At 41.2% G+C, this 24,355-nt stretch overlaps 1 protein-coding gene across 2 annotated transcripts in view; it reads left to right on the forward strand.

Annotated features, from left to right (window-relative positions):
- COG5 (component of oligomeric golgi complex 5) overlaps nt 1-24,355 on the forward strand; it is a 172,125-nt gene that overhangs the window by 133,378 nt on the left and 14,392 nt on the right. For both annotated transcript variants that reach the window (XM_006085383.3, XM_023751073.1), the window contains exons 17-19: nt 4,622-4,725; nt 10,274-10,511; nt 16,386-16,462. In XM_006085383.3, coding sequence (XP_006085445.1) covers nt 4,622-4,725; nt 10,274-10,511; nt 16,386-16,462 — 419 coding nt within the window. The remainder of the gene's footprint in view (nt 1-4,621; nt 4,726-10,273; nt 10,512-16,385; nt 16,463-24,355) is intronic.

The following is a 24,355-nucleotide window of genomic DNA, read 5'->3' on the forward strand; positions in this document are numbered from 1 at the left end:
CATCCCCAGTAGGAGATGTGCAGGAGGCGGCTGATCGATGTTTCTCTCTCATCGATGTTTCTAGCTCTCTATCTCTCTCCCTTCCTCTCTGTAAAAAATCAATAAAATATATTTAAAAAAAAAAAAAAGATAATTGTATCACAAGCAAGAGAAGCAAGAGTCTTACAAGTATTCACTGTGTCTTAAAGTAGTACAGGCAAGCATTATCCTGTTAAAGTAGTGGTTCACCAGGTTGATTTTGTCCCCTATGGACATTTAACAATATCTGAAAACATTTTGATTGTCACAACTGGAAAAGGGGTGCATCTAGTACTAGGGATGCTGTTAAACCTGCAATACATAGGACAGCTCTCCACAAAAAGAATTATAGAACCCTAGCTGGTTTGGCTCAGTGGATAGAACGTTGGCCTGGGAATCAAAGGGTCCCAGGTTTTACTCCAGTCAAGGGCACGTACCTTGGTTGTAGGCTCCTCCCCTGCCCGGGCCCTGGTCGGGGAGTGTGCAGGAGGCAACCAATCGATGTGTCTCTTTCACATCAATGTCTCTCTCTGTCTTTCCCTCGCTCTTCCACTCTCTTTAAAAATCAATGGAAAAATATCCTCAAGTGAGGATTAACAAAAAAAATTATAGAGCTCAAAATGTCAATAATGCCAAGGTTAAGAAACTGTAAAGTGTGTCTCTAAGGTTTGAAACTAGAGTAAATTACCTTTTTAATATACTCCAACATAAATATACCTCCTTTCTAGCTACTAAGGAAGTTTAATGGAAAACAATGTTGATGTGAGATTCAGAGTGCTCATCTCATTATCATGAAATATTAAAGCTGCCATAATAAAATAATTGTTTTTAGTAAGAGTTGTCCAATTTATTACTGATCATAAAAACAGTATAAAATCAGGTCAGTATGACAAACCTAACGGTCTTAATATTCTTGCTCCTAAGCAGGAAATACATGTAGTTTTCTTTTCTGTAGTTCCACATCTTTTCCTTATATTCTAGCAGTACTGTCAAACATTTTTTGATCACTACCCAAGATAAGAAATACATTTTACTTTGGCACCCCATACATAATACATAAGCATTTATAAATATATCTGCATATACAATTGCATATGTGTGTGTGTGTGTGTGAGTGTGTGTGTGTGTGTATTATACATCTATATACATTTCCATACTTAAAACAGAGGTTTCACAAAACAATACTTTCCCTTATTTTTGTGATGCACTTTTATTTTTCTGTACTCATATATTATTTTTTAAAACATCCTGATAATGATCCACTAAATTGATGTTTGAGAAAGTTCATTCTAAAGATTAAGATAGAGTGCCTACACTTTTCCTGATAATAAAAATCTTCTGGATAAGTTAAAAATAGAAATCCTTGGAGACGATAATTCATATAGGGTGGATTCTCTGAATCTGTATTTTAACATACAACAAAGGTTATTCCCAACAGTCACTTTGGGCTGGGAGTTGAGGTCAGTGCAGGGAAAATTGACTTCATCTTGGGCTATAGCCCTCAGTCTGAGGTTTGCCCACCACAACCAGTATCTTATGTAGCTGGGCACTGCACTTTACTGAAACTTTAATCTTCGCCCTTGAGAAGAGTAGCAATCAGTTCATGGGCATCTTGCAGTGGCCATGCCAATTAGAGACTTAATTGCTTATGTTAACAGAACTCAGTGTAACAGTTTGACCTTGCTTTTTAGTTCAAGCTTATCAAAATCATTATGACACATTAAGGAAAACACTAATAAAACCCTCCTACTTAAAGAAAAGACTATTTCATAAAATTGTATTTCATAACATTATATGAAACTTGTTACCTCACTTTGAATTAGGGATAGAATGTTAATGATGAATACATGACTGCAGCCCAAGGACCAAAAATCTATGGTTTTAATAGTTGGTAGAAAATATATTAAACATACTTTTCTATCTACTGAAAATATAGGTAAAGACATATAATAGCATTTTCTTTGAAATTGTATCTAAAATCAAATATTATTTAGGCTTGAAGTTCACCATCTCATGTTATAAGCATTATATAGTTTGTCATGAATGGCATAATTACTCTTAATTTCAAGTCATTTCATTGTAACCACCTCAGCTCTAAGTACCATTTAAACACCTTGGCCCAGTAATTCTGTTTCATTTATTACTGTGATTGAATGGTGCAGATAGTGATTGTATTGCTAAGTTTATATATGACAATTTTTCATTTCCTCCTTATTGTGAAGTTTTGATGTTCTAGATGAATGAATATCCCCGATTGCTAAGGCTTCAATATTTTTGTAATCTTAGTTATTTTAAATAAATCTTTTTAAAATGTATGACAGAATTCCCTGCTTTTTTTGCAAAGAGCTTATGAAATATAATTTTATCTCCTTTCTCAGTTTCCTCTCATAGTTGTTAATACTCTACCCATCCTTGAAGGCATTCCCCAAGATGCTCTCTTCTCTTCCTGTTTTATATTTTCCCTAAGTGGGAAACTTCATCAGCTATTAAGTTTTCTGTGTACACCATCCTCATGTGCAAATAGAGACAATTTTATTTCTTGCTTTCTGACCTTTATGCCTGCCTTTTCATGCCTTGTTTTATAGTCCTAAATAGAACTGGTGAGAGTGGACCTTATTGACTGGGGGCAAGCACTCAGTATTTTACTGTTTTAAGTATGATGTTAGCTAGAGGGTGTGTGTGTGTGTGTGTGTGTGTGTGTGTGTGTGTGTGTGTGTTTTAAGATGGCCTTTATGAGATTAAGAAAGTTCCCTTCTAGTTTTAGTTTATGGAAACTTTTTATTATAATAAATGGTATTGTTTCATCAAATGGCTTTTTCTGAATCTGTATCTATAATCATCAGGGATATTGGTGTATAGTTTCTTGTAATTCTTTGCTTGGTTTTTATATAAAGTTAATGCTCACCTCACCAACTAGGTTTGGAAATGTTTCATCCTCTTCTATTTTCTGGAAGAATTTGTACTGTTTTCTTCTTTAAATGCTTAGTAGAATTCACCAATGAAGCCATGTGGGCCTGTAGTTTTCTTTGTAGAAAGTTTATAACTGCATAGGATTGGTTTCCAACTTTGATATAAAAGGGTGAGCATCTAACTACACATCCTGCTACAAATAATTACGGGAAAAATAACAAAAACAAATGAAACAAAAAGCCTACTGGAGGGCTTTGGAGATGAGAAAAAGCAGGATGTGGAAATCTAGAGCAAGCAACAAGAAGAGAGTTTCTCATTGTGTGTGACTTTGCTCTAAAAGTGGTGACTGCAGTCCTGGCTCAGGCAAGTCTGGGTGGCTAAAAACGAGAGAAAAACAAAACAAAATGAAACCTGCAGACCTTCAGGCCAAAGGAGCCTGGGGAAAGAGCCCAGTTCAACCAGGGCTGCTGGAAAGTGAGAGGCAAACCTCAGAACAGAGAGAGTCGGGGGAGAAGGATGCCCAGTCTCTGTTCCAACTCTGCACTAGTCTTCATTTGACTTATCAACCATGCAGGTACAGAGCAAACTAAAGTGGTTTTTGGGAGTAAGGCTTACAGAACTGAACTGAGATCTAAGGCATGGCCAAATTCAAACCTTTAACCACATTTTTGCATGGCTGAAAACCCATCATTGATTTCCCAGTCCCTTCAGGATAAGCTCCCAACTCCTTAGCCCCCTACGAGGAGCACACCTGCTGCCTGGCTCTTTCCTGCATAGGCAGGCACCTCGTGCTATCGGTATTGAAGGCTTGCAGTTCCCCCAATGCATCAGCTTTCCCAGGCTCCTCTGCCTTAATATAAGCCCCTTACCCCTACCCAGTGTCAAGTGGTTCTTCCCTATTTGTCCTTTGAAATTCAGTTCAAGCAACACTTTTTGGATTTCAGATCCTCTCAGTATGAGTTGTCTCTCTCATGATCTCCTAGCACTCCTAGAGTGCTGATATCACTGTAACCTACCTGTTGTCAGAGGGCTGGAGACGACATTTAGAAATTTATTGACTAAGGGTCCTATTTAAACTTTTCTTGTTGGATGAAATCATTTGAGCCAAAGCCATCCATCTTCATTCTGTGTATAATCATAACATATATAATGTTCTTAAATTTTTTATTTTGAGTGTTTAGATTTTAGTGTAAAAGTATTGAAGCCCAGTAAATATTTCTACACTAAAAACCCATAACTAAGGTCTACTGTTTGGCATAACCTAATCAATGGTTATATCTCACTATAGTTTCTCAGTCTTAGCACTATTGACATATTAGTTCTTTGTTGTTGGAGACTGTCCTGTGGGATGTTTAGCAACATCTCCATCTTCTGCCCACAAGATGCCAGCAACAAACCCTGGCTCACCCCAGTTGTAACAATGAAACAATGTCTCCAAACTTCATAGTGGCACTACTCCTCTCTTTTTCTAAAATGAGCAGTGTGGAGGAGTTGAGATTTTTCAGTGCCATGTTCTACAACTATTAAGCTTTAAAAATCATTTCTGACAGCAGTTAGGGAGAGGAGCAGACTTCTGTTGAGTTATTATAACTAACTTGATAAAATAGGAAAACTTTAAGTCAGAATGCTTCTCATATCAGATTTCTTTGTTAGTCTTTAATTTTGTTTTTCCTCCCTTTTTTCTTCTTTTCAGACAATCCATGTTCTTATGGGAAATGCTGTGCAACCCTTACTGACTTCAGTGGGAGATGCTATAGAGGCCATAATCATCACCATGCACCAAGAAGACTTTTCTGGGTAATAACTTTAAACCAAAATTTTCACTAGCCTTTGTATTTGTTTTTCATTCTCCTCTCCACGCTGATCCCCTAAAATCTCCTAATATCTAGGGTTTGTTCCTCTTGTGTCAGGGTTGGCCTCCAACCTTATCCTACTTTATTCATTACTAGAGGCCTGGTGCATGAATTTGTGCACCAGTGGGGTCCCTCAGCCTGGCCTGCGGGATTGGGCCAAAACTGGCTCTTCGACATCCCCCAATGGGGTCCCTCAGCCTGGCCTGCGGGATTGGGCCAAAACTGGCTCTTCGACATCCCCCAAGGGGTCCCAGATTGCAAGAGGGTGCAGGCCAGGAGGGATCGTGGGATTGGCCAGCCGGGGAGGGACTGTGGGATTGGGCAGCCAGGGAGGGATTGTGGGATTGGCCAGCCGGGGAGGGACCGTGGGATTGGCCAGCCCGGGAAGGACCGTGGAAGGGCTCCAGGACGCATCTGGCCCATCTCGCTCAGTCCCAATCGGCCAGACCCCAGCAGCAAGCTAACCTACCAGTCGGAGCATCTGCCCCCTATTGGTCAGTGCAGGTCATAGCAACTGGTCGACTGGTCGACTCTCTGCCCCCTGGTGGTCAGTGCATGTCAGTGAGCGGTTGAGTGGCCTTAGTATATCATTAGCATATTACGCTTTGATTGGTTGAACGGCCGACCAGAAGCCCAGACACTTACCATATTAGGCTTTTATTAAATAAGATGAGCACCATTAGCAGATGAAATTTTTTCAGTTCTTGTTTTCATTATTTCTCTCCTGTCATTGAAGCATAGAATCATTAACATCTACAGGACTCAGCTTGGCACTTAAGGACTTTTGGTAGTCTGTACCATCATCTCTTTCTAATTTTATCTTTTTCTTTACTTTTCACAAACACTGTGTACTTGAGTTCTCGTATAGGCATGGTATTCCTTGTGTCAAATCCAAATCCTGCTCCAGCTTTGAGGGCAGGCTCCACCAACCTCTCCCAGAGGGATTTTCCTTTCAGAGTTTTGTGGCAATCTAATCTAGTCATGTCACACTTCGTCATAAACATTTTGGTATTGTTTCATAGCTGTTTCATAGGCTTATCCATATCATATTATCCTGAGAATAAGAATCATAGTTCCTAACCAGTGTTTACTGCAGTCTTTTTAAGTAAAGTTAAATGGTTTTGACTCAGTATATTAGAAAACCTTTTATGGAGAATTTGGAATAGTTATTGTCAATGTGAGAAATGTCCAAACCAAAAATTTATTTGTGCCAAACAGAGGACACACCTGAAAGCAAGATCTCAACAAACTGAGAAAAATGTTTCCAAGAATAACATTTCATGTTTAGTTACTATTTTGAATTGTCCTGTTTTTCTTTATATTCATGTTGTTTAAAAGAATATCTACTTTATTACATTTCCAGCCACTGATCTGTTTGTGGAAAAATTGTGTGATTATTACACTGTCCTTTAATTTTTCAAATCATTTATCATTTCATTTATAAAGTATTTTTTGAAGGGTAAAACGTCAGTCTCTATTTTTATAATGGTAGGAAGCACCAAAGGGTAAAGTGATTCTACACAAAAATGCTATAATATTTGGATATAAGAATATAATAAAAGCATAATATGCTAAGTGTCCGACCGGTTGATCGACCATTCAGTTGACTGCTCAACCAGTCGCTATGACACGCACTGACCACCAGAGGGCAGACGCTCCGACCAGTAGTTTAATTTGCTTCTGGCCTATCGGGACTGGGCGAGAGGACTGTACACTCCCTGGAGCCCTCCTGCGGTCCCTCCGCAGCCGGCTGGCCAACCTCCCGCGGTTCCTCCCTGGCTGGCTGGCCGGCCCCCATCGGCCCCAATCAGCCCCGATCACCGGCCAGACCGAGGGACCCCAACCGTGCACAAATTTGTGCACCAGGTCTCTAGTAAGCATATAAAATTGCTGATACCCCTATTTGGGAAGAAATGAACTTTGTTCAAATGTGAACTGAAAGGTTACAGTTAGGCAAATCATCTGTGCCTCTGAAAAGTAAGCAAAAATGAAGAGATTTTTAAAGTGTTCTTTTATGAGTGGTGAGATACTTCAGTAATTATATTGATGAGCCAAACTAGTGCCTACAAGGTAACACATTAGACATCAAAAGTTGGTTTCCCAAATAGGTATGCTCTTACTAGTTTGCCTAAATACTAGTGAGCCAGATTGTTTCTTTAACTGTAGGGTTATTATGAAGTTGAAGCTTTATTTTAAGGTGTATAACATCCATGTTTTTCCCCCAAATGGCCTTTGATGGTTCCATTTCAGGTTGTTCATATGCAGCAGATACTTGAGATTCTACTGAAAGTCATTTTCCATACATGGAAGTATACGACTGTGGATTACTGTTGCTTTATAGTATATTTAAAGTATTGTTCCTATGCCCTAACTGGTTTGGCTCAGTGGATGGAGCGTCAGCCTGCGGACTGAAGAGTCCCAGGTTCAATTCTGGTCAAGGGCATGTACCTTGGTTGTGGGCACATCCCCAGTAGGGGGTGTGCAGGCAGCAGTTGATCGATGTTTCTCTCTCATCGATGTTTCTAGCTCTCTATCCCTCTCCTTTCCTCTCTGTAAAAAAATCAATAAAATATATATTTAAAGTATTGTTCCTATAGCAAAGCAATAATTTCCCCCCTTTCTATAATATTGTTGTTAGTAATTCTGATATGTCATGTCCTATATGTATGGCTTACATGAAACATAAGGTAAAGTTGGATTAAACTATTCAAGATTAGGCACCACTTTTACAGTAGGGATAGCCTCTAAGGGACACACTTGGAAAATCAAAAGTGAACACCTGCCCTCCCAAGTCCTCTGCACTTCTAGGTAAAAGGACTAAATCAGGTTTATCTTCTAGGCCAGTGGTTCTCAACCTTCCTAACGCCGCGACCCTTTAATACAGTTCCTCATGTTATGGTGACCCCCAACCATAAAATTATTTTCGTTGCTACTTCATAACTGTAATTTTGCTACTGTTATAAATAGTAATGTAAATATCTGATATGCAGGATGTATTTTCATTGTTACAAATTGAACATAATTAAACTATAGTGATTAATCACAAAAACAATATGTAATTATATATGTGTTTTCCGATGGTCTTAGGCGACCCCTGTGAAAGGGTCGTTCAACCCCCAAAGGGGTTGCGACCCACAGGTTGAGAACTGCTGTTCTAGGCCAACCCCAACCTCATCTATAATGCGGTTACAGAATTCCCTCCTATCTAACAAGTAATTCTCAACTTGATTTCCTGGTATTTGAAATTTGTTTAAGAGGACCAGGGGGTGCTCCAGGAATGTCTCTTGTGTGCATTATGTGAGTCCTCATATTGTAGTTGAGCTTTGCTTGCTATTGGTGTGTCCCTGGGTGTGGTTGACTCTCAGGTTGTCAGTGATGATTGGCCATGACCACAGTTTATGAGCTGCTGTGTAGGGGCAGACCCCAGGAACAGAATTCATCCCAGCAAGGTGGAGAACTCCCTTTGGGTGTGCCTCTTGTGGGGCTAATGAGGTCATGCTCTGTTTGGTCTGAAGGGAGCCACTGGTATGCTGGCTCCTATGTAGGTCAATGTCAGAAGCTGCCTGTGACCTTCCCTTGGCTCCCTGTTAGGAGTTACAAAGTGATCCACAGTTAGTAGTTGTCTGTGCTTTGCCTGAATGCACATGGGATGGGCCAAACTGTGTACCAATGCCTGCTGCCACCAGTACCAGGCCTGGGGCACGTCAGCAAAAGGCCCAATGCACTTGGCAGCCTGCTGCTGCTTGATAGGCTCAGCCACTGAAAGAGCCATAGGTAATATATGTGAGTTGTGTGATTTAGGTTCTCAGGGAGGTACCAGAAGGCTACCAGGTTAATACAGATTGAAACTCGGCACCAGTGCCAGGTCTGAGGCCACTGAGCAGAAGTCTCTGGGTACACCGAGGCCGGCCGTCATCTGCTTGGGGATTGTTGGTGGTGGTGGCATGGAGTCTCAAGAGCCATTAGGGTTGAGCCAGTAGAGTTCATCAGGCAAAAGCAGATTAAGATGGGCCAGTGGAGGAAAGGGGACACCCATCAGGCATGCAGGCAGAAGAACTAAGCCTCTCCCTGTGTCTGTCACCCCATAGCCCACCCGGACTCCCCAGGAGTTTTTCAGGAAATACTGCAGCACAGGCCCAGGCTGGTCGCCACTAGCAGAGCCCACAGCCATGTGCCAGCTGGGCAGGACAGGGCCTCGGAGTCACAAGGGTGCAGCTAGTGCAGTACTTCAGACTAATACCATGTGTGTTAGGGCATGGGGGACCAACACAGGAATGGTGGCATAGGTCAGGCGCAGGGGAAAATAGCCCTTTCCCAAATCCACACAACTCTTTCCCTGTGTGTCTCTTGCAGTCCCTGAGCTTGAATGGAATTTCTAACTACTTACTCTGTTCCTATCTGCTTCTGGAAGCATCCTACTTATAATAACATTGCTGTATATGAAAATAAGCTCACCTCATTCTCTTGCATTTGAGTCAGTTTTTCTCTAGACCATTGCCCCTTTCTTTATGTCACTCTCAGAATGTGGAAACACTTAACTTATATTTTAAAAACGATTCAGTATTATGTAGCCAGTGATCTCACTGGCTAGTTAATTAATATCAGGTGAGTTCTAATTTTGATTTAACTCTTCTTTCCTATAAATATTTCACATTCTTTGAATATATTCTTTAAAGAGCAACTATAAACACTTACAAATAGTATTTCATGGAGCATCAGCTGGCATCATCTATTGACCCAATTAAAGCCTTTTCAAATCTCATCAACTGGGAGGAAAAATTGCATACGATATGTATGGTTACATAACCAGTTCCACAGTCAGAATTCTACTGTTGGACAGATCAGATTAAATAGGACCCTAGCAGAATCATCTTTGCCAAGAATTTGTTTGGGAAAGGCAGCATTTATAAAGTGTAAAATGCTATTTCAGGACCCACTATTCAATTCACTAACCAGGTAAAACATATAAGTGGATGAAGAGTTATAAATCTGGAAGAGTCCTTAGAGGTCAAAGAGTATGTAAGGCACTCACATGCATTATCTAAGACATGTGCTTGTCTATTTCATTTTTAATACTCTTGAGATGCCCTGGCCAGGTAGCTCAGTTGGTTAGATCATCGTCCCAATACACCAAGGTTTTGAGTTTGATCGCCAGTCAAGGCACATATATGGAAGAACAGTGCATTCATTAATAAGTGGAACAACAAATCGATGTTTCTCTCTCGCTCTCTTGCTCTAAAATCAGTCAATAAATAAGACTTCCCCCCAAATAAATCTTTAGGTAAATGGATTCTCCGATTCTCTCAGAAATCTTCCTAACATCTTAAAACAACCTTTAGAATATAATGTAAGCATTGTTATATGCCCTTTAACTCTTAGCAAAAATAAAAATAAGCACCAGAAGGGGGAAAAATGCTTAGGATTGATGGGCAGAGGGGAGAACAAAAGTCAAATAGTCCCTTTAGTGCATTGGCTGTTTTTTTCTTTTGCAGGTCATTACCCAGCTCAGGGAGGCCTGATGTCCCGTGTTCTCTGTACATGAAGGAGCTCCAAGGTTTCATTGCCAGGGTTATGAGTGACTACTTTAAACACTTCGAGTGCTTGGATTTTGTCTTTGACAACACTGAAGCTATTGCCCAAAGAGCAATTGAACTTTTTATCCGCAATGCCAGTCTCATCAGACCTCTCGGTGAAGGCGGGAAAATGCGACTTGCTGCTGATTTTGCACAGGTAAATTGATGCACAGCTACAAAGGGGGAAACATTCAGCCTCAATATTCTCTGTTAAGTAAAAGACTAAATATGTCTTCTTCAGTAGTTTAAACTGAAAAGAGATGAAAAAAATAAATTTATTTAAACCTAATTGCTAATAATAATTTTTAAAGTTTAGTGGTACTTTCATAGCAGATATTTTTTTCTTTAATTTAACAAAAGAATCATTACTCATCTTGGATACTTCATGGTTAAGGTGCAGTCACTCATTCCACAGTAAGGCAACATTTCCTACTTTTATATAATGTGGAGCTTTCTCACTGTTTTACTGTCCTACCAGGGCAGGGCAGTATTGATAAGAGTAATTGCTAGGAAGTAATGCAGACAATGAAAGTTACCTTTCAAACACTGTAAAGAGAAGGAGCTCTCCAGCACATCTGACCCTCTGGTGCCAGCTCACCACCCAAGACAGTTTAATGCCTGTAGCTGCACAGTGGGCGGGGAGACAGCGTCTGAGCACTTGGGCCCCTGTAGTAACCAGAGTGCCCTTTTCGTATATGACCAGCTGGAAGTCATTCCAAGCTATGTGATGTGGATGAGGTAAAATGCCATTAAAATAACAGAACCATAGTCAGCTTTTATAAAAAGGACTTTTTTCTTTGTCCTTTAAGACATATTTTTAAGCCTTTTAATAGTATCAGAGGCAAAAAGAAACATACACTTTTATTAAAAGATTCAGAATCAGATAATTCGCATATATGTAGCATGTCAAAGGTGAAATCATTTTTAAGCCTTTCAAAGTTGCTAGCTTTACTAGACTAAATAGTTATTCAAATGGATTATTCATAGTGGTTTCCCAGACCTGCCCCCTCGCCTCCCCTCCCCCGCCGCTCATAAAGACAGACAAAATTTAATGTCCCTAAGTATTCCTGTGTGTAGCTATGGGCAAGTCTTGGTTTATTCTTTCTGCCCGGAGGAAAGGATGTGGCAGGCTGCTTATACGAGGGTGGTGGTTGGCCGTGCTCCCTCCTACCTGAGAGAGCCACCAAGAGGAACCAGGTACATAATATAATGTCTCAAGAACTAGGCTCTTTGCATATCAGTTCCTCTAGAAATAAGTCCTTATCATCCCCAAATGATACGCCTGAGATCAATAGACCACAGTAAAGAGCCTTCCTTTGAGAAATGCGCCTTTGGTATCCTTAGCGTGAAGATAGAAATTAATGTTACCATTAATGTGGCTCCTTTAACCTTTCCCATTTTTATAAGCTTCCTTCTCAGGCACCTGCACATTTTGCTTTGTTATTACAGGCAAACTTCAGCTTAAAGAGAATTATATGTAATAGTGTCTTACTTGTCCCTTACTGGGTTTACAGACTGTTATTGAACTGAAGACACAGTGACATACCAAGACCTGCTCTTATTTATTAAAAATGTTATGAGCTATACGCAAATGAGTGCCTGTTCTTCTTTTGCCCTTTCCTTCTTAATTTTGTTCCTTCTTTTCCTCTCCCCTCCTCTCCTCTCCGCTGAGCTCCCTCCCCCACCAGTTTATTTGCATTCTGCTCCAGCTGGTTCTTGAGTCACTCTCCTGGAGGCTGCACTTCAAGTCCAATTAGAGTGGCAGCAGAGATGGCCAGAGCGAGAGTGCTGTAGGAAGAAGGCGCTTTTTGTTTTTGCTTCTCATTTTAATATGTTCCCTATGAGTCTTGAAGGATGGAAAATGTTGTCTTTTGACCCTTCCTACTGCAGCAAGCACCTGCTCAAAATGCATAGCATCCAATGGCAGGGCTGAGCCCCCACCTTCCTAAAACTTCATCATTAAGAATTTTATTTGGCATTCCTTCTTTTTTAAAAACATGTTGCCCAGTAAGCCAGACGTTTTCCGAGGTCCATTCCCTTTATGTAAATGAAACACCTATATGCTCTAAGGCAGGGGTTCTCAACCTGTGGGTCGCAACCCCTTTGGGGGTCGAACGACCCTTCACAGGGGTCGCCTAAGACCATCGGAAAACACATATATAATTACATATTGTTTTTGTGATTCATCACTATGCTTTAATTATGGTCAGTTTGTAACAATGAAAATACATCCTGCATATCAGATATTTACATGACGATTCATAACAGTAGCAAAATTACAGTTATGAAGTAGCAACGAAAATAATTTTATGGTTGGGGGTCACCACAACATGAGAACTGTATTAAAGGGTCGCGGCATTAGGAAGGTTGAGAACCACTGCTCTAAGGCATCCTTTGTTTTTCATTTCTTAAGTATATAGAGAAAAGCCATTTACAACACAGCATTTCCTCAGTGTTAATAGTATATGTTCCAGTCCTGTAATGACATTGGTTGCCGCAGTCTGTATGGTACTGATTTCTTTGTTCACTCCTGTACAGTGTGCCCCAGTTTTAGAACTTCCCTCCATTGACCTGGGGAATGGCTTCCTGGGCCTGTGGGTAGTGGGCACAGGAAAGACAGGTAGAAGTACCACCATCATCATATTTGTGACGAGTAATTTTGGCAAATATTATGTAGCTGTTACCCCCACCCCCACCCATATTTTAAAAGTTAAAGTGAATTTGGAGTATTTATTTGATTTGATTTGCTGTCTTACCACAACTGCAATTATGTGTTGTTGTACCTCAGCTTTCAGAATCGTACTTGGGTGGAAGTTTTTTCTGGGGTCAGTGAAAACACTTGAATAGCGTCACCCTGACATTTATATTAATGACAGGCATCAACTAGGGACTAGAAAGCCGTAGACTGCCTCATTATTGAAACTGTATTCAAAATGAAACAAAGCCATTGAGGCCACTGGAATCAGGAATACACAAATCCTTTGTGGGTTTGAAAATAGTTCTTGTGAGAAAAATGCCTGCTATTCAGGCATAAATGACAGAAAAAGAAATTGCTCAAGAAGAGACCACTGGAGTATGTTTGGGAATACTGATTATTTCGCATAAGGTCCAGTTGCAAAGGTAGATAATGGTATATTTTAACGATTTCTTTAGGAATCCTAACTTCTCCCCACTGACACCATTGCACAGGTGAGAGAGAAAGTGGTTGCAAGATGCCATGGGGAGGGTTCATGGTGAGGAAGTACTCAACACACAGCCCCGTAGGAATCGGGTCACAGCACAAGGTGGTTTCCTACAGGTAATTAATTCCCTACTGTGACCACATGGTCTCTGTGTCTACACTCATCACACAGCAGTCGAAAGCACTAACTTGTCCAAGGCCATGGGGCTCTGCTCATTCCGGATCCCTTCAGGGTCTTGTCCACAATGTCCTCTGAAGCACCACTCCCCCTGCTTCTCTGTTTCGTTTCTGCCTTGAGGGAATGGATGACTGCTGGTGTTACCATTAAAACAGGTACTCAGGGGTACTTCTACCAGTTTCTATTTATAGGTCTTCTAGTGTCCTTGAAGTATACATTTATATCTACGTTTCACTTTTTGCCTAGAAATACAAACAGAAAACAAAACAAGATAATCAAGATTCTAATTTCTCTTCTAATTCCTATTGCCATTTCTCATGAGGAGTGTCAGGGCAGGTGTGTCCTGGGAGCATCCAGAGATGCCCTGTGGTTAACCAAATGTCTGTGGTGGGGAAGGAGCAGCTATGTAATTAGTTCTCCGGGCCTGCAGCTGACCGCTCATTCCCTCCAAACGGGAGCTGACGAGAGGCAGTTGCACATGCCATTTTTGTATTCACAGCTAATTGCAGGGTCACCTCCTCTCAGAGTAACACTCCTGCCCTTTAGAAACATGGCCTTTATTATTTAATGGAATTCTGGCAGAAGAAAATGGTTATGGATGAGAAATTAATTTTAAGCACTTAACATTTTGAAATTGTCCTATGGCATAGAAATCTCCTGCATCCTCATAGATTACACAGCCATTCGAGGTCATACTCTTTTATATTGTAATTTTCCCTGCAGCCACTTATTTGCTTTTATAAAAAATACTTCACATAATTTCAGTCTGTAAAAAACATATATACACGCGCACGTGCGTGCACACATACGCACACACACACAGGTACATGACTGGAATTACCAACTCAGATGGATGATAATCACACTTCTCCTTTGTGCTCAGTGTAAAGTAAATGACACATTCTGAAGAAAACCAGGAACTCCCACAGAGAATAGACACACAGGCCCCGCAAACAGCCCACCACCCACTGTCCTTTGAGTTGAGCACCAGCTCAAAGCTCCTCTGTTTTGCATTATTGGCAAGAATCTTTTTATTTATTCTTCTCTATTTTAGCAAGTTTTTCAAAATGGAGTTTTCCTCTAGTGTATACTCTGTGTCTGTGTTAAGAGAGAAATTCAGCCCTAGCTAGTTTGGCTCAGTGGAGAGAGCATGGGCCTGGGGACTGAAGGGTCCCAGGTTTGATTCTAGTCAAGAGTATATACCTTGGTTGCAGGCTTGATCCGTGGCCCTGGTTGGGGCGAGTACAAAGGCAACCAATTGATGTTTCTCTCGCATCCATGTTTCTCTCTCTCTGTCTCTCTCCCTTCCATTGTCTCTAAAAATCAATGGGAAAAAATCCTCTGGTGAGGATTAACCAAAAAAAGAGAGAGAAATTCACCTGCTCAGAAGTCACCCTCACGACCTTATGAAGGACCCTGTCCTCCAGTTCTCCCCTGACACTCAGTTCATACATTTGATACCACGTGTCATTTTGCTGAATAATCATCATTGTATGCGTGTGTATGTGTGTATATATGTGCATATATGTGTTCACACACATCTTCCTTGGGATTTTTGAGTAATGATTATATCATTTAGATAAATATATCCCCTTCTTTGCTAAATTTGAGAAAGCAAGACAGTCTCATTCATTTCTCATCCCCATGTCTAGCTTGTTGCCTGCAATGGATTGGGAATCAAAAATCTTTCTCAAAAGAGGGATTGTTTAGGTCTCCATGGTCTTCCAATGGTAAGGAGATTTGAACAGTTTTTCAGAAGAATGGCCAGCAGGATGGAAGCCCCCACTTTCCTTTTGCATGTTTTTCTTGAAGAAAGATGCTGCATTACCAGGGAGCAGCCTTGTACTCAACTATTTTCTAAGCCATCCTTTACTCGAGGGTCCTCTTTATAGCAGGAGTGGAGAGACAGCATCCTCTGAGTGCCACGTATGCAAACACTTTGCATAGGCAATTGGTAGGTAAAGAGCAGGTAGCCTAAAACTCCAATTACTGACAAGTAAAATTTCCAATCAAAGGAGGAAAATAAAGAGAGGTGAAACCAATAGTTGCTAAATTATTGTCTGAATACAAATTTACTAAGCATATAAATGAGGGAAAGTTTTAAAAATACTGATAATAATTGCCAACATTTAAAGAGACTTACTATATATGTAAGACACTGTGTGGAATTATCTATTTATTTGCATAATTCTATGAAGTAGATGTTATCTCTGCTTGAAAGATGAGAAACCTGGAACTTAAGGAGTTTTAAGTTCAGGGCCACACACTAGTCATTGAAGATTGGAATTCTTACACAGATGTGCTCCCTCCAGAGTCCGTTCGTTAATCACTTGAGCCAGTCTGGTAAAAATCGTCATTATTTATATTTAATATAAAAGAGCTTGTTATGCCTACTTAGAGTATAGGCACAAAGTCAGTCTTCTTACATAACCAAAAATATCTTTGTATTTTCTTGAAGGAATTGTCTCATTTTATGCCCTTTACTAAATAAGCACAAAAGTTATCTAAGTTCTTATCTTTTAATAAATTTGATTGACTTTTAAAACTTGCCTCACAGTCAAGATAAAATTAAATTTAGTGCAAGCTACAGCTTTCTATGATCCAGGTGTATCTCCAGTTCACCTTAGGATTCTGGCATTTAAAGCTATGAGTGCTTTCTTCTTATATTTCAGATGGAGATGGCTGTGGGTCCATTCTGCAGAAGAGTATCTGATTTAGGAAAGTCCTATCGAATGCTGAGGTCATTTAGGTGAGACATAATCCTATTATTGCTGTTAATATATCCATATCTATTTGCAGATATATCCTTTTGAGCTATATGAAATTGCCAACATATAACCCTTTTGTGAACTACAACAATGGCAGTTTCCTATGGTTCATCTCAAAAGTTATGCAAACCAGAAACCTGTATAGAATTATATGCAGTGACTAATGAGTGTGTGTGTGTGTATGTATGTATGTGTGTGTTATTTTGAGTTACAATTCACAAGATTGAGCTGGTAAATTTGATTATGTTCTTTCTAGGGGAACTTTTTAATTCCATTTTTACAGAAGTATATTGAACAATACCAGACAGTTCATAATTATATAGACATCTTTTTCTGAAATTTTCATTCATTTATTTATCATTCTCAAAATCCAATCTACTTCTATAAGTAGGTCATAGGTTACATTCCATAACAAAATTATTGAATAGAATATTAAAAGAAGTGTTTAGTGATGAAATTTAGTTAAACTGAAGATAGCTAGTATAGTTGAGCACAAAATTTGGAATTGAGCTTCCTAAAAATCAGTTCAAAAAGAAAAACAGTGAGTTAATTCATACTCATGATGTAAGAATATACCAATTTAAGGGAAAATACTTTTCAGTGCTGAATGCTTAGATAGGTTTTTTACCAACTCAGATTTTAAGGAATTTTGAGTTGCATGATAACTAGTGTCTTCAATCGCAGATTATAGAAGATAAGATGTTCCTGTGGCTATTTGTTCAATAAGCCATCACTTCCCAAACTTTTTCACATCATGGCACACAGAGAAAATGTATACATTCAGATGGTATCTTATCATCCCTGAGGGCTGAGGGGATCAGCATAATATTTATCACTATTTTGTGGCCATGGCATACCAGATGAGAAGCCTTCATATAAACTATCCATAATGTCCGACAGCATACGGGGTGGGGCCAAAATAGGTTTATAGCTGTAAGTATGCAAAACACAGAATTTATTCTTCTATTATTTATTAATTATTATTTTCCATATGAAAAACTGTAAACTTATTTTTGCCTCACCCTATATAATGGTCTTTGAATGTATGTCTATGAAAATAAGGTAAGAAAGTCCAGTCACAAAGAAAAGTATTTTTTTTTAGAAAATACATTAAAAATAAAAAAGGAGAGTCTAGTCATGTGGCTTTCTAAAAATGGACTCAGTACTGGAAACTAGAGTCATCAATAAGCAATACATCCTTTAAGTAATAATTTTTCTCTCTTATTTCATCCAAGCTTTTGGTAATAGGAAATTCAGGTGTAATGTCACTTGAGATATGAAAACTTAAGCTTGTTGATTGAAGAGGGAGTCCTGTTCGATTCCCGGTCAGGCATATGCCTGGGCTGTGGGGCTCAATCCCCAGTAGGAAGTGTGCAGGAGGGAGCCAATCGATGTTTTGCTCTCATATTAATGTTTCTTTGTCTCTCTCCCTCTCCTCTCCTATCTCTAAAAATCAGTTTAAGAAAAAAAAATTGTGTCACAGTATGGTGATATAAGGGTTTTACATAAGACCAATTCTGTTAACACAGTCACTTAAGATGGGAATTTTCTGTTAGCCTCCAATTCTCACAGGAGAAGAGGACTTTGAAGTATCATTTTAGTTTGAATAGTGACACCTTCTAGTACCTATTTATACAAAAAATGAATGATTGATCATTGTATAATAAAAGAAATCCTGTTTTTTATTTCTAGCTTTTCTCATGGAACAATAGTCAATCTAAATGGGTTTCAAACTTTTGACCATGACTTACAGTAAGAGTTATTCTGTATCACAGTCTGGCATCGATTTGCGTGCAAACATGCAGGCATACTCAAACCCACACATGACACACATGCCCACTCGTGTGTCATGAAGCAGTCATTATTCTTACGTGTGATATGCTCTGACATTTCTTTTTTGTTTGATTATTTTAACCCACTAAATGCTTTCATGACTCACTAATGGTTTGCATCCAGCAGTTTCTCACCTTTCTCACAGGACCCTTAGCACTTACAATTTAGCTGCTCTAGTAACAGCAGTAGGGTTTGCTCCTTTCTTCAACTATGAAGATTTATGCCCTCTTGTCCTGGGATTCTGGTGTACCTGAGCTTCCTCAGCACTTATATAATAACTAATGACCCAGTGCACGGATTTGTGCACATTGAAAGGAAATTAATTAGAAGGTGGCTGGGGGGGGGCGGGGCGGGACTGGGCAAGACGGGCATGACGCGCCCTGGAGCCAACCTCTGTGGTCCCTCTTGGTGTCTGCAGCGTGAGCAGGGTACCTCTGGCAGGTGGGGTCCCTTGGCCTGGCCTGCGGGAATTAGGCTGAAACCAGCTCTCCAACATCCCCCGAGGGGTCCTGGAGTGCGAGAGGGCACTCTGCAAAGTTGCTGTCGTACAGGGTGTGGTACGCAAATGCAAGTGTGCAATAAACCAGATTTGGGGCTGACAGTGCCCCAGCAACAACATAACCCACGGTCGAAGGTGGAATCGCATGGCCCGTGAGGAATCGGGCTCCCTCTTCTCTGGTTCCGGGGTGCATCACCCAAGAACCACCACTGCCAAGTCACTGCAGCTTGGCAGCTCCTGCATTGAGCATCTGCCCCCTTGTGGTCAGTGTGCATCATAGCAACCAGTCGGATGGTGGGAGGGACACTTAGCATATTAGCCTTTTATATATATAGATTGTATCTTATCTACGGAGCATTCTCCAGAACTTGAATTCAGTGAAAAATTCTAACATAGGTTTCTATCTGCCAATATATTTCTACAGTCATATTGAATCAACAAAAATCTATTGAATAGGTCTTAGCATTTTTTCAACTGATAGGAGTTGGACAACCATTTGATAAAGATTTTAGGATTAACAAGATCAAGAAATAAAATGAAAGCATACTGTTTATCAAATCTAATTCTAGTCTACAAAGAATGTTTTAGGTCCCATCTTTTGAGAGATGTCAGTACGCACCACTACCTCTGCCTATAAATCAGCGGTTCTCAACCTTCTGGCCCTTTAAATACAGTTCCTCATGTTGTGACCCAACCATAAAATGATTTTCGTTGCTACTTCATAACTGTAATGTTGCTACTGTTATGAATCGTAATGTAAATATCTGATATGCAGGATGGTCATAGGCGACCCCTGTGAAAGGGTCGTTTGACCGCCAAAGGGGTCGTGACCCACAGGTTGAGAACCGCTGCTATAAATGTTGGAAAAGCCCTTGTCCCCGCCTCAGGCTTTTCCACAGTTATCACATGAAGAGAATTGACTTATGGAAGCTGACCTGTTTGGAGGGGTCTGCAGAATCCCTTCTAGAGTGTAATAAATCAGTACAGAGTAACCTTCATTCCAGTAACTCAATTGTAGGCCCTCTATTTGCCTACCTGCAAAAACTTGTTAGAGATCTGTCTCTAATTCAAAATTAGTTCTGAGCAGTTGCAATGAAAGGGCCCACTCTTGTTAATCTTCCCATCTGTGCTGTGGGTTGTGACAGGGAATAGGCATTATCCAGTGCCATGTATAGAACTGGCTTGGCTCTCGTTCAGGATCTCTCTTCCCAAAATGTTCTGAATCAGTGGAATGGCGGTCGGTAGGAGATTGGCCAAATAATATATGCCACGTTCAGTGGATCAAATACATGCAACAATAAGCAATTTGTATTGTTAGTTAATAACTAATAATATGAAAAATACTTCCCAATGCATCATGAAATGAAGTAACAGATTACTAAACAGTATATGTGATATGATCCCTACTATCTATATATATAAAAGCCTAAGCGACCAGATGACTGGCCAGTAGCTATGAATTGCACTGACCACCAGGGGACAGATGCTCAACTCAGGAGCTGCCATGACACGCACTGGCCATTTAAAAATAAACGGCACCACAAACCTGGCGCTGACAAACCAACATTGGCTTCCCCCAAGTGTGACACAGGCCCTGCCACCACCCCGGGCGACACACCACCAAATCGCAGCCATGCTGCCAAGACCCCATGGCACAAAATGTGTCCCACAGCCCAGCCCGGAAACGGTAGCTGTGGGCCCCAGGTAATGATGTCATGTAGCAACGCCCAGCTTCCTCTCTGTAGTGACTAGCCTCCTTGGAGTTTCTTCAGCCCAGGAACACAACTTGCTATATAGCCAGATGCAAACATTTTCCAGTTTAACCAAATGTCTGTGAAGCGTTTTCCCGTGCCTCATCTCATTTGATCCTCACAGAAGTCCTGGAGTAGGTAGATAGGAGACACGGTGGAATTCTATTTTCTTTTCATTAGCCGGAAAACGGAGATTCACAAAGCTTAGAAACTTGACCCGACTGAAAAGAAGAAATGGTGGACCTTGAAAATGACTTCAGGTTTTCTCACTGCACAGAATATAGTCAAACACTGCTGCAGATATTTTACCCTTTGTTCTCCCTGCGTGACCGACAATAATAATCTGCTTCGTGTTGATATTTACTGCTATGTTGCTGACAATTACCTGAAAGAGAGGTAGGGGTGCTTCACTGGGCTGGAAAAAGTTTAGCTAAATCAGAAAGCAGGTCTAATTAAGCAAGCTTATTCTATACTAGAGGCCCGATGCACAAAATTCGTGCAAGAGTAGGCCTTCCTTCCCCTGGCTGCCAGCACCAGCTTCCCTCTGGCACCTGGGACCTGGTCTTCGTCCGGAAGGACATCCAGTCTAATTAGCATATTATGCTTTTATTATTATAGGTACATAAAAGGCTAGGTTGACTCACTGGCGCCAATAGCACGCATGTGTTTCAGTCTGTCATTGTTGATCATGAATTTGGTTGGCACTTCTATTATAGAGAAAGGGCAAATAGCAATATTAAAATATTTCTTTCAGTTAATTTCCTTTCAATGTGTACAAATCTGTGCACTGGGCCACTCGATTTTAAATAATTGTGTGTGTGTGTGTGTGTGTGTGTGTGTGTGTAGAGAAAAAGCCAAGAATGATAAACATCAAAATGATATCTTCAGATAGTAGGACCATCACTAGTGATTTTTCCTTTAAAGGTTTTTTTTTTTTATACTTTTCAAATTTTCTGTCTTGGTTTCATAGTTGTAGTCAGAAAAATCAATATATGTTAAAATCCTTCTTGCATTTGTCCCCATTTTAAAATAACAAGGGAGCTAAAAAAATAATATAAATACACTGAAACATTATGCAATGTGTGTGAGGCTGGGAGGCAAGAATAATGGGCAGCCATACGATCCACACTCAGCAGATTGGGCCTTGGTCTGAGTTAGTGGCAGTGGCTGCAGGAGAGGGTAGTGGGCCCTTTTCAAGGGAGTGTGACAGTGCCGGCCAGAGAGCCTGCAGAGCAGACCCCAGGGCCTCTCTCTCTCTCTATCTCTATCTCTCTATATCTCTCTGTTTCACATGCACATGCGCAGGCTTCAGCAGGTGCCCCTCCCCCATCACACACCCATCTGTCGTAGGGCACTTTCTTCTTGACAGTAATATTAGTGGACTATTTAATTCAGCCAGCAAGCTTCTTGCATACATTTACATTTTACTGTCTTCATTAGGGTCCCAGGAGCACATGAACGTGGCGTATATTATTTTCTGCTGCCTCAGAAAGCTGCCCACAGGGATTTGCCTGGGTGGTTTCTGTTTCTACAGCAGAGAGGCAGAGCTCCACCTGACAGGGGCTGGAGAACTCTGACCCTAGACCTTCTCAGTGCAGATCTTTGTGAGGCAAAGGGCAGAACAGGGACTGCGTGCCTTTCACCTGCTAGAGACCGGGCCTGCCTTCAGGCAGCCACCACCATCTTTCCTCAGCAGGGATCAGCTTTGCCCCTAAATTTTGTCCCCAGCCGCTCTGCTAGAAGCTGTGTTAGGTTTGATGGAAGAGCAGGGAAAGCTGCAGGCGGTGTGGGCTGTTGTGATGGGTGTTGTGATGAGGTCCTGGGAAGAAGGAAACCATCAGTAACTCTAGAATGTTCATATCAACTGTTTTTAGTTGTGGGCATGGTGAGGGTGTCTCGTGTCTACAGTTGGTATTGCTGAGCATCTGCTGCTTGAAATCCCAGCCCTCCGTGCTGTGTGTTTGAGAGCTGAAAGGCAGCCATCCCGGCAGCTGCCATTTTTAGCACTTTTAGCATGAGGACCCCCAAATGTGTTCTGTCCTTTCTTTCCACTTTTGAATCTGGGGCTGGTCAACCCATCCCCTGAAATAGCTATTTCCCAAGGTTTTTAGGTTCTTACCTCCAAGTTTAGATGTCAGCATCGTAACCAGAAGGCAGCGCATCTGGGGCTTGGTTTGTTGTTTGCCAATACTCTTGGCAGTGCGAGGAGCACCCAGTCAGCATGCAGGAGTAGATTTTTAGTTTATTATCATTTTAATTGTAGAAATCACTTTTAATCATTTACTTTATGCTAATCCTGTGCTCAGTGTTGTATTGATATTTTCTCATTTCACCCTCACAACACTTGCGAGTCAGGTATGACCCCCTTGAGGCAGCTGAGGCTGAGAGGAGGTACGTTGCCAGGGCAGCACGTCTGAATTGCAGAGCTGTGTTTCAGCAGCAGGGCTGCCTGGTCCCAAAGCTGTGCTTGTAACCACCGCTTCTTATTCCAGAAGTTCCCTTGTGTTTGTATTCTGGTCTTAGAGCTGCATTTGAGTGCTTCCACAACCATCCAGGAAAATGTCAGAAAATTTAAAAGAGAATCTCTCTCACACACACACACACACACACACACACACACCGCCCCCTCGTGGGAACCTTCCCTATGAAATGCCCCATTTCACTGTCTTAGGCCACATACAGGCTTCTAGGAGATGCATCAGGAACCTCGAGCCCAGTGTACCCTTTTCTCTAGAAAGTTGGCCTGAAACCCTCACCTCCTCTTCAACCTGGTCTGCTGGATTGACAGTCTGGACCTAAGAAAGGAACCTCTAACCTCTCTACTTCCAGCCCTGCCTCACCCCTCGTCATCAGCCCCCCTGTTTCTCTCTCTTCTGGGATCCACGTGGCCCCTGTTGGGCCTCCATCCCTCCCTCCTCTCAGAAGGCCCTCAGTTGTCCTGGGCAGGGGAATTGTGTTTCCTCCTACCACCTCTCATTTCTGTGCCGGTTCCAGATCTCGGTGCACAGTCTCGGTGGTCCTGCTACCTTCCCAGGCCCTTCACAAAGTGTTGGACTGGGGGTGGTGGCAGGGGCAGGGGCCACCGCTAATGTTGAGTGTGCACATAGGAGCAGCAGGACTATTGTCTTTCTTCACTTTGTAATTGTCCTTAACAGCAGACTTCCAGCTATGAGTCACTTCACTGTGGAGCTCCCCTACTAGAAATGCAGCTTTTTCTAATGGGACCCAATACTTGATTAGTTAAGACTACCTGCTGGCTGTAAAGTTTAACCTTGAAAGTTCTATATTTCTTCTTTCTCTAAGAATGATATTGTGGCATTTGGGGTACCAGCGTTTTGTAACACCTTAATTAATCTCCTTTTGTTCCTTATATTATCTCAGATGGTGATTTATTTTTTAAATTGCTGGTATTTCAAATTCCATTTGGATTCAGGGAGAAGGGAGATTTTCGTGCTGTGTCTGTCAGACTCTTTAAAAAGCACCAGAAATGTCTGCATTTGATGTGTACAGTTAATCATGCCAGTGATGCATCATCTCGAATCAGATTTAGTTGTGCTTTCTATGGCTGTTTAGCAGTCCTGTGAGTGGCAGGGGCAAAAATTTGGTCTTGGCAGAAAAATAACTGCAGTGACTCAGAGCTCCAAAGGGACAGGTGATTGCCTAAAAGATCCCATTTTAAAGTGAGCTGGGTTTGACCAGGCCTGGCCTCTGCAGGCATCTCAGCCAGCAATCTCTTATCTGTCGGCCTGCGAGGTGGCATATTGCAGACCGTTCCTTTCTCCCTGTCTCCC

This window comes from Myotis lucifugus, unplaced genomic scaffold, assembly GCF_000147115.1.
Source record: "Myotis lucifugus unplaced genomic scaffold, Myoluc2.0 scaffold_18, whole genome shotgun sequence".
Lineage (NCBI taxonomy): Eukaryota > Metazoa > Chordata > Mammalia > Chiroptera > Vespertilionidae > Myotis > Myotis lucifugus.